Source organism: Rhinatrema bivittatum, chromosome 2, assembly GCF_901001135.1.
Source record: "Rhinatrema bivittatum chromosome 2, aRhiBiv1.1, whole genome shotgun sequence".
Classification (NCBI taxonomy): Eukaryota; Metazoa; Chordata; class Amphibia; order Gymnophiona; family Rhinatrematidae; genus Rhinatrema; species Rhinatrema bivittatum.
In genome coordinates this window covers 715417914-715432657 of record NC_042616.1, presented here as the reverse complement: position 1 = coordinate 715432657, position 14744 = coordinate 715417914, and the positions used below count along the sequence as shown (strand labels likewise).

The window sequence follows — 14744 nt, the reverse complement described above, 5'->3', positions numbered from 1 at the left end:
TATATATTTATATATATACACCTTACCATATATTATATATATACCATTACCATATATATATATATTTATATATATACACCTTACCATATATATATATATATATATATATATATATACATACACCTTACCTTACCAAAACACCTTACCATTTGTATATAACATTTATTTTGTATACTACATTTAAATTGTACATTGTTTAACCATTTCTATCCTCTCTTCTCTTTTTCCTTCTCCAAGTTTGGCCTCCATTGTTAAATGTAACTGTACCTTCTGTCACCTCAGTTCTGGTTCTATGTTTTTAAGTTCTATGTATTTATTGCACCCCCGTTCTATGTAAACCAGAAAGATATGTTTCATGATTGCCGGTATATAAAAACTCTAAATAAATAAAATAAAATTATATATATATATATATATATATATATGATTATTACCAGATTCCTTTTTTAGATATGTGGGTATGGGTTACCTCTGATGGCATAAATCTATAGGAAGCCTTCTGACTGGAACGTCCTTCTTCGATTTGACAGCTGTCATCCACGGCGGTTGAAAGAATATCCCAACTGACCAGTTTTTCCGATTGCACATGGTATGGTATATGTTTCAATGGTCTCAGATTACTACAGAGTTGGCCAACTCCGGTTCTTGAGAGGCACAAACAGGCCAGGTTTTCAGGATATTCTCAAGAATATGCATGAGACAGATCTGCATACAAAGGAGGCAGTGCATGCAAATCTGTCTCATGCATATTCATTGTAGATATCCTGAAAACCTGGCCTGTCTGTGGCTCTCAAGGGCTGAAGTTGGGCACCCCTGGATTACTAGGTTCAAGTCTTAGATCTGATTCAGCGATTTGTGCAAAGGAGCTATTATATGTCCATTTTGAAAAGGTCTTATAGAAGGGCTCCATTTATTAATAAAGTAGTTTTGTTGCAGAAAAAACTTTCTGCTGACGTGGATCAACTTGTTTGCGCATTACCAGATAATGGTCATACAATGGCAGTTTCTGAGATCATTCAGTCACACTGGTCTTTAACTGCAGAATTTTTTTTAAAAACCATCTCTATTTGCATATAAGTGTGCAAGGAATCTTCATGATATGTTGGTCTCCTCTTTGCCCTGGACCAATTTCTGGATATGCTCATTGTGGTATGTGCTCTGAATGCCGATTGTCTCTGAAGTGAACCATTTTCACCCATCCACGAACTGCTGAGTCTTTTCTTTTTAAAATCCTCTACTTCTTGTATTTCCAACAATGTTATTTATGTTATAAAGGGCATAAGAACATAAGATTTGCCATACTGTGTAAGACCAAAGGTCCATCAAATCCAGAATCCTGTCTCTGACAGTTGCCAATCCAGGCCACAAATACCTGGCAGGATCCCACGGGTTAAATAGATTCCATGCTGCTTATCCTAGAGATATGCAGTGGATTTCTGCAACTCCACCTTAATAATGTTTTATAGACTTTTCCTCCAGGAGCTTGTCCAAACGTTTTGTAAATGCAACTAAACTAATAGCTTTTGCCACTTCTTCTGGCAATGAATTCCAGTGCTTAATTATGCGTTGAGTAAAACATTTTCTTATTAGCTTTAAATGTATCACCTAATAATTTCATTGTGTATCCCCGTCTTCATAATTTTTGAAAGAGTAAACAAATGGAAATATTTACTCGTTCCACTCCACTTATGATTTTATAGACCTCAATCATATCTCACCTTAGCCATCTCTTCTCCAAGGTGAAGAAACCTAACCCTCTTTAGTCTTTCCTCGTAAGGGAATCGTTTCATCCCCTTTATCATTTTGGGTGCCTTTCTCTGTACCTTTTCTAATTCTGCTGTATGTTTTTTTGAGATGTGGTGACCAGAATTGCATACAATACTCAAGATGAGGTCTCACCATGGAGTGATGCAGAGGCATTATGATATTCTCTGTTTTATTCTCCATTCTTTTCCTAATAATTCCACCCAGCCTGCCCATTTGTACCATCCCAGCTCCTACTCTTAGCTGTGGTGTTCTCCCTCCCTGTGCCACTAAGGTCCAGGCATGCTCAAATCCTGCCACTGTAAGACTCCTAAAACCTCTGCTGGAGAGCCTTCCAAGTGAAAATCTATTTCCTCACATTCTTTCAAATTTCCCTCCCTTCAGCTTCATGTGGCGACCGCCTCTGTCCTCGAGCTTCTTGTCCTATGAAGAATGCTACCTCCTGGCACTTTATGGAAGCCTGCTTGATGGTTGGCAGCATATCTCCCCTTTCCTTTCTTTTCTCTAGAAAAATCAATCTTCAGCTCCTTGAGATGCCAGATGTACTAAGCAATTTTCTCACAGACACAGGAAGGGTCATTTTCAAAGAAATGCTCTTTTAGAAAGGTGCACAACCAATATGCAGGCAAAATTGTGCACATATGTATTTAAAATATTTATAAACCGCATGTAACAACTATTACTGGGCTAGGCGGTAAACAATAAAATGTAAATCATCATGATACAAAATTAATAAATAAATCATAAACAAATTAAAATCAATAATACATTTGCAGGCTAAAATTAAAAACAGAATATTCACCCTAAGTGCGTATTTTTACACATGCAGGGGCCAAGTGTTCTAGAGCAGTGGTTCTCAACCTTTTTTCTGTCGGGACAAACCTGACAGATGGTTCTCACATGCGTGACACGCTGAACACATGACCATCATAGGGCTAAATGTAAAAGTACAGTTTGCATCCACAATCATGGATGTAAAGCAGAATTATGACATTCCCCATACAACTCACCTTACAAAAAAAGATATTCTGATTCTAGTGTCATCGCAGTAACAGCAACACAAACTCCTACTACCAGACTCAATATCCCTACTTATGAAAAAACAACAGTTTATCACCAATGCATGTCCTCTTGAGAAAATACAACAAATAAGATGGATACAAACGCTTACATGCTAGTAAAATACCTCACCTCTGTCACATACACCGAACCGACCTAACATACTCCCAGGATCTGCAGTAATGCACTTAAACTAATCCACACACAGTTACACCTGTATTATGGAATGCACTCAAACAGTAATAACCCTACCTATGAAAAGGCAACACTACAAATATTAAATCAGGCCCTAAACACCAATACACCAAACAGAACTAGCCAAGCAGCTATAGATCCCAACACAGAAATAATATACTAATAAGCAGAATAAATGTTTCACAACAACTATGAACAGAATATCTAATTAAAAACTCATAAAAATTATTTAAAATTCTCCAAACACCAATAAAATATTTCAAAACAGACACATCACATAATATTCAGTAATTAAAATGGCAGTCAATCAAGAAAAATAAACTTAAAAAGCCACCTTTACTAACCCCCTCCAGCAGCTCTCCTACTCCTCTTCCATGCAGGCCAGTAACACACACTAGAAGCAATAGTGGCTGAAGCTCTGTACTGATGGTCCTCTTCCTTAGGGCCCACAACACACACATAATCAGTGATACCTCCATGACCAGTTTCTGTCTTTCACACACCAATCATCTCCCGATCAGTCTCTCTCTCTCATACACACAGGCTTCCCACTCCCATAATCACTTTCTCTCTCTTCTTACTCCTATGCTAGCTCTCGCCACATGCACAGGCTTCTCATTCCCATAATCACTTTCTCTCTCACACAAACACATATCAGTCACATCCCCATGACCAGTTTCTGTCTTTCACACACCAATCATCTCCCGACCAGTCTCTCTCTTACACACAAACACCAGTCACCTTCCCGATCAGTCTCTCTCTCTCTCTCTTGCACACACACACACACAGGCTTCCCACTCCCATGTTCTATCTTACATATACAGACTTCTCACTCCCATGCTGTGTCTCACACACACCCACACCCACAGGTTTCTCACTTCTATGCTAGCTCTCTCCACATGCACAGGCTTCTCATTCCCATAATCACTTTCTCTCACACACACACTCCAGTCATCTCCCTGACCAGTCACTTTCATTGTCTCTCCTATATACACACATCACCTCTGACCAGCTTCTCTCAATCACACATACGCTCTCTCTCACACACTTACATAGATCTCAATCAAATGCTCTCACTTATACACAGGCTCTCAGTCACAGTTACACATGCACACTCTCAATACACATACATTCTCTCACTTACAGACAGGCTGGCTGGCTGTCTCTCTCATTTCCTGACTCCCATCGGCCACAGGAAGCTAATTCTGCTGTCTCCTTTGCCGATTGCCGGCTACTTCAGATTTAGCTCTGGGCCCACGCTACTGCTCGGGGCCAATGCTGCCGCCGCTACTTTTCCACACAGCATGGCTCTTTCTTCTTCCCGCGCACCCCACTGTACATCACTTCCTGTTCCGGGCCACGAGGGCAGATGCGGGAAGAAGAAAAGGCCCAGCTGCAGATGCCAGCCTCCACTAACACTGCTGCCATTCCCATCCGGGCTTGAACATGTTGATAGCCCAGGCGGCAACAGCAGCAGTGGAAGAGGAGGGAAGAGCAGCAGGAGACCGGTAGCACGCGACACAGCGGTTCAGAATCGCTGTTCTAGAGGGTGGAGTCTGGGCAGGGTTGGCCATTTCGCACATACATTTTGAATTTAAACTGTATGCATGTAAATTCTCTCAGCAAACTATGTGCACCTAACAGGAGGTGAAATTGTGAGCGCATTATTTTGCTGGTATAATTTTTCACACCAGATTTTATGCACAAAAGTTCATTTTGAAAACTGATAAGACTTACATGGATATTAGCCAGCTAATATCCATGATGTTACAAAATCACCCTCCATAAACGGTCATTTTAAAACTGCCCACATTGGTGCAAAATCTGCAGGTACTTTTTACCCTCAGACTTTGAACTCATTTTTAAAGTGAAAATACACATGAGCTTTCCCTTTGCAAATTATCCTAGGATAAACCTTCCTGCTCACATTTTTACCTGCTAACGTCTGCGGGTAGTTTTTCCAAGAAAACTTACATGAACACTTTTGAAAATTCAACAACATATGTGCAGAAGTGCAAACCCTCTGCGAGGAACCCCTCCTCCTCCTGCGAGTAAAAGCATGCACACATGCAGGCCCTTCCTGCATAAAGGACAGGTAGCTTTGTGAAAGCCCATTTCTGTGGGTAAGGCACTGTTTCACCTGCTGACATGGTTTGGAAAATTACCCTGAAAAAAAGGGAGGGGGGGACCCTTTTGTGCATCTGTCTCTAAATTTGTCAATGCATGTCTTATACTAGAGGCCTTGCACCATTCTGGTAGCCCTAGTCTGGATTGTCTCTACCTTTTCAATGCCCTTTGGTAAATGTGGTCTCCAGAAATGAACACTGTACTCAAGGAGACCTCTCTAGAAGTTTCTGATGAGCAGAAGTTATAGTATGAAACTTTATTGGCTGCTTAAAGTTGGCACGATGTAGGACATTAGGCAGCCATAACTGCATTCAACCAACAAGAAACACTGAATACACGTAAGAATCTAGGAACCCCAAACTAGAGACTGAATGAACACTTACCAGTAATCTCTTGGGACCCGGAGCCCAACGGAGGATTATTGACACACTCATGCGGCAGCAGAGGACAGGAAGCTAAGTCCATCGTCTACACTAAGGAAAATGAAATAGACTCAAGACCAGTGGGATGTACCAAAGCTACTCCCGAACAGGGTGGGAGGCTGCCTGTGTCCAGTCAATACCATACATGCAAAGGCTGCATCCTCCCAGGCCTACACATCCAGACAATAAAACCTGGAAAAAGTATGTAAGGAGGACCATGTTGCAGCTCGGCAGATATCGACGGGAGACAACAATCTAACCTCCACCCATGACGGTGCCTGAGCCCTAGTGGAATGAGCCCGAATCTGTGTAGGCAACGGCTTTTCAGCATTCACATGCATGGCTGTGACCACCTCCTTAATCCAGCGAGCTACTGTAGCTCGTGAAGCTGGAGTGCCCTGCTTACTTTCGCCATGGAGGACAAACAGGCGATCCATCTTCCGGAAAGGTTCAGAAATCTCCAGATACCACATGACATGTCTCTTGACATCCAAGGGGCACAGAAGACTATACTCCTCCGCATCCCTGACCTTATCCAGGTTCGGCAATGAAATGGATTGATTCAAATGAAATTTCTAGACCACAATGGGAAGAAGGATGGAGCAGTACACAGCTATAATACCCCTGGAGTCACATGAAGGGACGGCTCCTGGCAAGTTAAGGCCTGCAGCTCAGTAATTTGACACACAGAACATATAGCCACCAGGAACACTGACTTCAAGGTCAATAACCGTAAGGACAGGCTCCGCAGCATTCGGAATGAAGGGCCCACTAAGAAATTCAGCACCAAGTTAAGACTCCAATGGAACAGGTAACCTCAAGGGAGGCCTAAGATGCTTCACTCCCTCCAAAAAACCAGCCACCTTAGGATGAGATAAGGAACCACCATTCACCAGGCCTCTGAAACAGACAAGAGCCACAACCTGCACCTTCAAGGAATTAAGGGCCAATCCTTTATTCAACCCATCCTGCAAAAAAGTTCAGAATGAATGGGATCTTAACTTAATGAAGAAGACCACCAAGCTCCTCAAACCAGGCCTCAAATACTCTCTAGACCCACACATAAGCTAAGGAAGTGGAGAATTTTCGAGCGCAGAGTAAGGTGGCAATCACTGAAGAAGAATATCCACGCTTCAACAGATGACCCTCTCAAGGGCCAAACCATAAGACAGAACCAAGTTGGATCCTCATGAAGAACCAGTCCCTGCCGCAACAGATCAATGTGCGGCAGAAGACGAAGTGGGGTCTCCACCAGGAGTCTTCACAGATCTGCATACCATGGAAGCCTGTCTGATGCTACTAAGGGTACCAACTCCCCTGTGGGCTTTGATCTTGCGAATTATCCTGCCCAGCAAGGGCCATGGAGGAAAGATATAAAGCAACCTGTCTTCCGGCCAGACCTGTACGAGAGCGTCTATGTCCATGGACCACTGAGCTTTCCTGCGACCTTCCGCTCATTCCATAAGTTGGTCAATTTCCTGTGAAACTTGCTGGCTCTTAATTCCTCCCTGGCAATTGCAGTAGGCCACCATCGTCACGTTGTCTGACATCATGTGGACCCCTTGATCCTGCAGTCTGTGGCTGAACTACAAGTATGCCAACCGGACGTCCCGGGCTTCCAGGTGACTGATGCTCCAGCAGGACTCTTTGGCTTTCCAAAGCCCTTGGGCCATCAGCGCCTGACAGTGAGCTCCCCAACCCTGGAGACTCACATCTGTCATAAGTACAACCAGGTCGGGGAGGACAAGGAAACTACCTTTCTCAGATGAGCCTCCTGCAACACCACTGTAGGCGAAGAGCAGATTTCCATTGGCAAGTGGAGTCGAACTGTATAGTCCTGAGACTGCAGGTTCCGAGACAGTAGTGAGTGCTGAAGAGGATGCATATGCGCCCTCGCCCACGGCACCATTTCCAGGGTTGCTGCATCAAGCCGCGCACCTGTAGATAGGACCACATCATCGGTCATATAGTATTCACCAACTGACATACCTGAGACATCAATTTCTCAATTCGAACTACCGGCAGGAAAGCTTTGTCCTGTCCTGTGTCGAACCACACCCCAGATACTCCAACGACTGGGACGGCTGAAGACTGCTCTTGGCCAGGTTCAGCACCCAATCGAGCATTTGCAAAAAGGAGATTGCCTTGTGTGTCATCAGGCAGCTCTCTGAGACTTGTCAAGAATCAGCCAGTTGTGCAAGTATGGGTTCACCAGGATCCCTTTTCTTCTCAAGGCCACTGCTACTACCACCATAACCTTGGAAAATGTCCTGGGAGCAGTGGGTAGACCAAAAGGCAGCGCCCAAAACTGATAATAGTGCTCCAACACCGCAAAACGCAGAAAACATTGGTGTTCCAAATGGGTGGGAATATGAAGGTAGGTCTCTGACTGATCCAGGGAGGACAGAAATTCCGACTGCACTGTCATTATCACAGAGCATAAGGTTTCCATGCAAAAATAAGTCACCTTCAAATGACGGTTGACCCTCTTGAGTTCAAGGATAGGACAAAAGGATCTCTCCTTCTTGGGCACAACAAAATAAATGGAATATTGCCCCATACTTTGAGACGTGGGCACTGGAACCACAACCCTCAGCCTGAATAGCCTTTGAAGCATAAACTCCACTGCCTGCTTCTTCTGCGGAGAGTGGCAAGGAGACAACATGAACACTTCCCGAGGAATACTTCGAAATTCTAGCGCATATCCTTCTCGTATCACCTCCAGGATCCAGTGGTCAGATGTGATCTCTCCCCACCTCTGATAAAAGAGAGAGAGAGAGAGGTGTCCTCCTAAATCCTGTTCCCGAAGGTGGGTCAGCAAACATTTATTGGGAAGCTCAGGAAGATCCACCACCTGAGCCTGTTCCTCTCTTGGGTTGTCGGGTCAAAAGGACTGAGACCTACTGAAAAGCTGAGCCTTCTAAAAGGGACGAAACCGCTTGGAATCCCAGGAGATGACCCCTCATACCAAAAGGGAGCTGCAATTGCTTCTTATCCTTCGGCAACCGAGGAACTGGAGATTCGCCCCACTTACTTGCCAGTTTCTCTAACTCATTCCCAAAGAAGAACGAGCCTTTAAAGGGCATCCTCATAAGATTCACTTTGGAGCCTGCGACAACTGACCAATTTTGCAACCAGAGTTGATGCTTGGTCTCTATCACTGAAGCCACTCCCCTAGCAGAGATACGGACCAAATCGCAGCATGCATCTGCTAAAAAGGCAGCAGTGGGCTCCATAACCGCTCTGGAATTCCCTCCAGAATTATCCACCTCCTGAGAGAGAAGCAGACAAAATCATGCCACTAGGGCACAACAGGAAGCAATCTGTAAAATCATTGCTACTGCCTCAAAGGCTTGCTTAGGGATAGCCTAAATCCTATCTTGCACATCCTTCAAGGGTGCTCCTAGCTCTCCGCTTAGAGACGGTACATACCAGTGCATCCACTTTGGGAAAATGCAATTGCTCTCTCACAGCTGGATCCAGGGGGTACAGGCCTTCCAAGGTCCGATCCCCTTTAAATTTGCCTCTAGGACAACTCATTCAAGATCATTCAATTCCTGAATGGCATCCTTCACAGGGAAAAAACAAGAGGCTTTACGCAAGAAAACCAAAATGGGTTTCTTCTTCGGCTCCGACATGGCATCCGTACCAGGTCCACCCAGCTGTTTTAATGTCTGGGAAATCAGGGCTGGCAGTTCACCTCTATGAAAGAACTGCAACATGGTTCAATACGGTTCCAGACCCGGAGGGATTTCTCCATCCTCCAGGGAATCAGGATCTGGCTCATCATCAGTGCCATCCGGAATCCTGTTGAGAATACCCACAGGGGGCCGAAACAAGTCCCGGTGCTTCAGCATAAGACTGGAAGAGGGAGGAGCCATAGATTTACCCAAGGGAAGTCTTGGCTAAATACACGAAAGGACATCGCCTCCTATCCCATGACTTTTTAGTTTTCTTAGAAGTATCTCATGAGGGACTTTGTTGGATGCCTTCTGAAAATCCAAATACACTACCTCTACCGGTTCACCTTATCCACATGTTTATCAACCCCTTCAAAAAAGTGAAGCAGATTTTTTAGCCAAGACTTCCCTTGGGTAAATCCATGTTGACTGTGTTCTATTAAACCATGTCTTTCTATATGTTCTATGATTTTGATTTTTAGAATAGTTTCCACTATTTTTCCTAGCACTGAAATCAGGCTCACTGGTCTATAGTTTCCCGGATCACCCCTGGAGCTATTTTTAAATATTGGGGTTACATTGGTCACCCTCCAGCCTTCAGGTATAATGGTTGATTTTAATGATAGGTTACAAATTTTAACTAATAGATCAAAATTTCATTTTTTAGTTCCTTCAGTACCCTAGGATGCATACCATCTGGTCCAGTTGATTAGTTTGTCAATCTGGCCTACTACATCTTTATTTATTTGTTTATTTTATTTAAAATCTTTTCTATACCGTCGCTAAGTTATATACCATCGCATCGGTTTACATGTAGGCACATATTTAATGTAGGTAAAAGTGTACTATAGTACATTGTAACAGGTGCCGTCAAAGGTTCGGTTACAATATATCATTAGACAAAATAATTTTTAAAGAAGTGGGTCATGACCGAGTGTACTGAAGGTACTTTTACGGGTAAATTTATCATATATAGTGTTATCAATATGCTAGTTGTGATTTGGGGTTCATAGACTACTCTACTGTATTGTCCTAAGTACTGTGTGTCGGTGCTTATCTGCTTATTCCTGAATAATTTCTTCCAGGTTCACAGTGATTTCGTTCAATTCATCTGACTCATCACCTTTGAAAACCATCTCCGGAACTGGTATCTCCCCAACATCCTCATTAGTAAACACAGAAGCAAAGAATTCATTTAGCCTTTCTGCAATGGCCTTATTTTCCCTAAGAGCCCCTTTAACCCCTCGGTCTTCTAACGGTCCAACTGACTCCCTAATAGGTTTCTTGCTTCGGATATATTTTAAAAAGTTTTTATTATGAGCTTTTGCCTCTACGGCCAACTACATTTCAAATTCTCTCTTCGCCTGTCTTATCAAGGTTTTACACTTAACTTGATAATACTTATGTAGTAAACGTGCATCTGAACAGCTCGCGCGCAAAATTAAGCACCGGAGAAGTGCGGCAAGGCACATGCACATCTTGTGCACCAAGCTAAAGCATTCAAAACAGTTCATAATTTTTGCGCGTAAAAGGCATGCCCAAAACTGAGCACACAACGCGTGTGCAGAGCCAATGCACTGCGCACACCGATGGCCTGTAGAGGGAAATAAAGCACGCACAGGTATGTGCAAAAACACCATGGCGGCCTACTTTGTGGCGTGCAAGCAAAAAGCCGAACTGTGGGGTCTAGCCCACTGGGGCTGCTCAACCCACCAGGCTACCCAGTTCCCCAACGGGAGCGAAAACGAACGTTGGGAAGGCGCACCAAGCATAGAGACCGGAGGAAGTCCTAAAACCCCCGGTCTCTGTTTCAGAAGGTAACACTTTTTTTTTTTTTAAATTTAAACCTTGCCTGAGCTCAGCACTTACCCGCTGAGTACAGAGATGGTCTGTGGGAGCGGGGGGGGGGGGGGGGGGGGGGGGGGGGGGGGGGGAGGGCATCTGCCGTCATGCCACACTCGGCCTCCTGCACCCGCCGCCTTTCAGCTGAATGAACAGCTAAGTCCACGCCAAGAAACCTAACTACTGGACCAAGGCACACATCTAACGGACCATGGAAATCACCTTAGGAATTCTCAACTCGGGGAAGGACCCTTTGGTATCACCGCAGGAAAGCGGGACTTTCTGAATTCAAATTTCTCCTTCCAAAAAACCCGGAGCAATCCTCATAGGGAAATGCACATCTACCATCTGCTGGAGACTGAATACTGGCAGGCTGGATCACTGCAGGAATATATATATACTGTGATGTCAGCTTGCTCCGTCTCCATCTGCTGACAGAGGAGCATAACCCACTGGTTCTGAGTCAGTCTATCTACACTCTAGGAAATACTACTTTTGCTTCATTACTATGGGATAATGATCACAGGATGATTAATGGGTTTTGAGGGTAATTTTAAAAAGGAAATTCCCACAGGTAAAAAGCGGTTGACCCCTGTAAATTGCCAGTTTGAAAAATAGCTCAACTGTATATGGGTAAAATGTTATGAATAGTCCCACAAAGGTGCATACTTTTATCTGCATGGTAGCAAAGGTTCTCAGGACAGGGTTACGTTGGAGTGGGGGCAGGAGGGGTGAGGAAACTACATAAACAGTTTGGGATTTTCACAACTATAGGAGTAGTTTTGGTGGGGGAAAAAATATTCATAAAAAAATGGCAGACACAAATCTCTGCGGGTACTTTTTCCTAGGGCAATTTTCAAACAGCATGCATTTTCCTTCTTTCAAAAATTGGTGTAAAGACTGCAGATTAAAAGCATCCATGGGTTTTGCAGTGATACAGGCATTTAAGCTTTGATATTCCACTTTCTTTTTCTTTAGATGCTGCCCCTGCCTTAGAAGTGGTACGGTAACACTATATAACCCTGACAAGGGCAGCCATGTTAATCCATACCAACAAAAAATGACACACAGACTGGTGGCAGCTTGCAGACTAACAGATTTATTGAGGAATATAAGCTTTTGAGGATGAGTGTCCATGAATTCGATGACAACTCCTGTTCTTGTAAACTTATCTCTCAGTAAATCTGATATCTGGTCCATAAAGTGCCATAAGCCTCCATGCTGATTTTGCGATAGTACCCCAAGCAATGTACCAGAGTCAGTTCTGTTAAGGCTGGAGACAAGCAGCCACCGTCTATTGGACAATTCTTTGAGAAAAAATATCAAATACTAAAAAGCTTAAGCATGGTAATTATCCAAAGTTCTGAACAGCTGCTTTTACATGCTCTACTACTTTCTCCAAAGTGCCGTAGGTCCACATTATCCACAATGCAGGCACAGTTCCTCTGTTTTAATAATTCATCTGGACACTATTACGACAATGTCCTGCCCCTCAAAACAGTTCTTAAGTGTCAGCACTGAATATCATCCAATCCAACCCACGAAGCTGAGCCAAAGTGATTTCTCACTTGGCACAAATCAGCAGGAACTGCTACAAATTGTAAGCTTAAAGTATTAAACTAAGTGAACATAAAAAGTTTAGGAAAAATGTGAAATGATAATTTTCAAGGAGAGGGAACATGAAAGCAACCTACCCTGGCTCAAAATTCAAGGTGAGTTATGATCCAGCCAGGGGTCAGTAATCCCATCCTCCACTACTTAACGATAAGTTTTAGACCTAAACAATATGTGAGCCAAGTAGGATAAGAAGGACAGACCATTCCCTGTTCTTTAGCCCCAGCTCCCGGCAGCAAGACATTCTACCTTGACCATATTCTTCAGCACTGAATTACAGTTTCATTGTGCATTCCCTGCTAACTTCATGGAGTAACCCCTAGTTCTACTATTTGAAGAAGTAAATATCACTGTGCACTGGCAGTTGCAGAGCTGTTAGGGAGGTCACAAAGCCTTCCATTTTGCATACTGAGCATGGATTTCTGACATCACTGCTCTGCAGCTGCCATGTAATATGATTGCTAGTAGGGCATCCCCCTGTACTGTAAGAACACCTACAATCTGTGTGAATTTATAACTCCCAAACCAGAGGCAATCGACCATCTTGAATTATTAGTAGGAGAATCCCCTTATAAGTGAATCTACATTGTATTATGCTATCAGTATTGTGCAAGAAAATGAAACCATCACTTACAAAAGAAATCCAGAAAGCCATACCCCAACCCTTTGGGAAACAGATATCCCAGCCACTTCCCCATCCCGGGCGCTCTTCTCCAGTCACTTTTCCTGGCTGCTGAATCAAAAGCAGGGGAATCTTTGATTCATGTGTTCCAAGATTCAGCTGTGAGCCTGGCACCAAAAGCTCACTCCTCATACGATTTAACTCCTGTGAAAGTGACATGAGAAATAAAACTAAACATTGCTTATATACTGCTGGGCATTTCTGACTCAATGCAACATTAATTTACACAAAGGAAAGTCTTTTACTAGAAATAAAAAAAAAAACATAACACGCTCAGCACGTGGCTCAAATACGGCTACCAGTCACAAAATGTGCCCACTGAATCCCTGCCACAACTTCTTCCATCAGGACCTCCCTGTTCGCCAGTCTGACTCACCACCTGCTCTCCGTCATGTGAATCTGCATGTTTGAGCGGCACAGCGTCTGTACTCCTGTGCTGTTCTAACGAGAGAGAGCAACATGGGAGTACGGGCCCCACACAACTCAAACTTACAGGTGTGGCAGCGGCTGAGCAGGGAGTCTGCAGGTACAAAGTCGGACAGCAGTTGTTGGCGAGGTGCCAATATTAGGAGAGAGAAAGCAGCATAGGTGAAGGAAGAAGAGCAACACCAGTATGTTGTGGGAGGGCCTAATACACCACCACCTCTCTCCCCCCCCCCCCCATCCGCATCCCCCTAACATCTGATTCCTTCCTCTCCTCCAGTTTATACACCCCCTACCCTCTGCTAGGAAAAAGGTATATTGCTCTGCTTTTCCATATCTGAGACAGGGGAGGGGAGAGAAGTTCAGAGGGCAAGTACATTGGAAGGGGGGGAAAGATTATTAAAGCAGCCACCAGCTTTAACCCTTTGAGGCCACCCAAATGTTTGAGAGAATTTGGAACTGCATATAAAACAGACTTCAACATATCTTAGTTTAGCATGGTACATCTTGCACTTATTTTGATGTTTATCACAAAATGAAAATATTTTTTAGGGAGGTGGGAAGGAAAAACAACGCAGGGAGCTGTGGCTTTACCTGCTCAGATATTTTAGTGTCCGTCACACTCTCGCGGACAGTCCGAGTCCAAATAAAGCTCCAGGCACATTCCACAGGCACACCTTCCAGAGTCAGCTGCTTAGCTTTCTCTTCATCTAAGAGAGAAATAAACCCTTTTTGTATCATTTCAGACGCAGTGAATGGTAAAAACGCCAGTTTATGCAGTACTGGAAACAAGTCAGATGCTGCTTGAGCAGAACGCAAAACAATAAAAGCTTTCATCCCTGTGAAAGTTTGGCCCGAATGAAATGTCTTAGGCTGGGAGTGGGGAGGCATTAAGGTCACCAATTCTACTGTTTCACATCTGAATTCATGTCCTGC

General features: G+C 43.8%; 1 protein-coding gene across 1 annotated transcript in view; it reads right to left on the bottom strand.

Moving 5' to 3' along the window:
* POP1 (POP1 homolog, ribonuclease P/MRP subunit) overlaps nt 1-14744 on the bottom strand; it is a 183830-nt gene that overhangs the window by 11597 nt on the left and 157489 nt on the right. The window contains exons 12-13 of the mRNA XM_029591775.1: nt 14403-14518; nt 13338-13529 (exon numbers count right to left, since the gene is read on the bottom strand). Of these exons, the coding sequence (XP_029447635.1) occupies nt 13338-13529; nt 14403-14518 (308 nt within the window). The remainder of the gene's footprint in view (nt 1-13337; nt 13530-14402; nt 14519-14744) is intronic.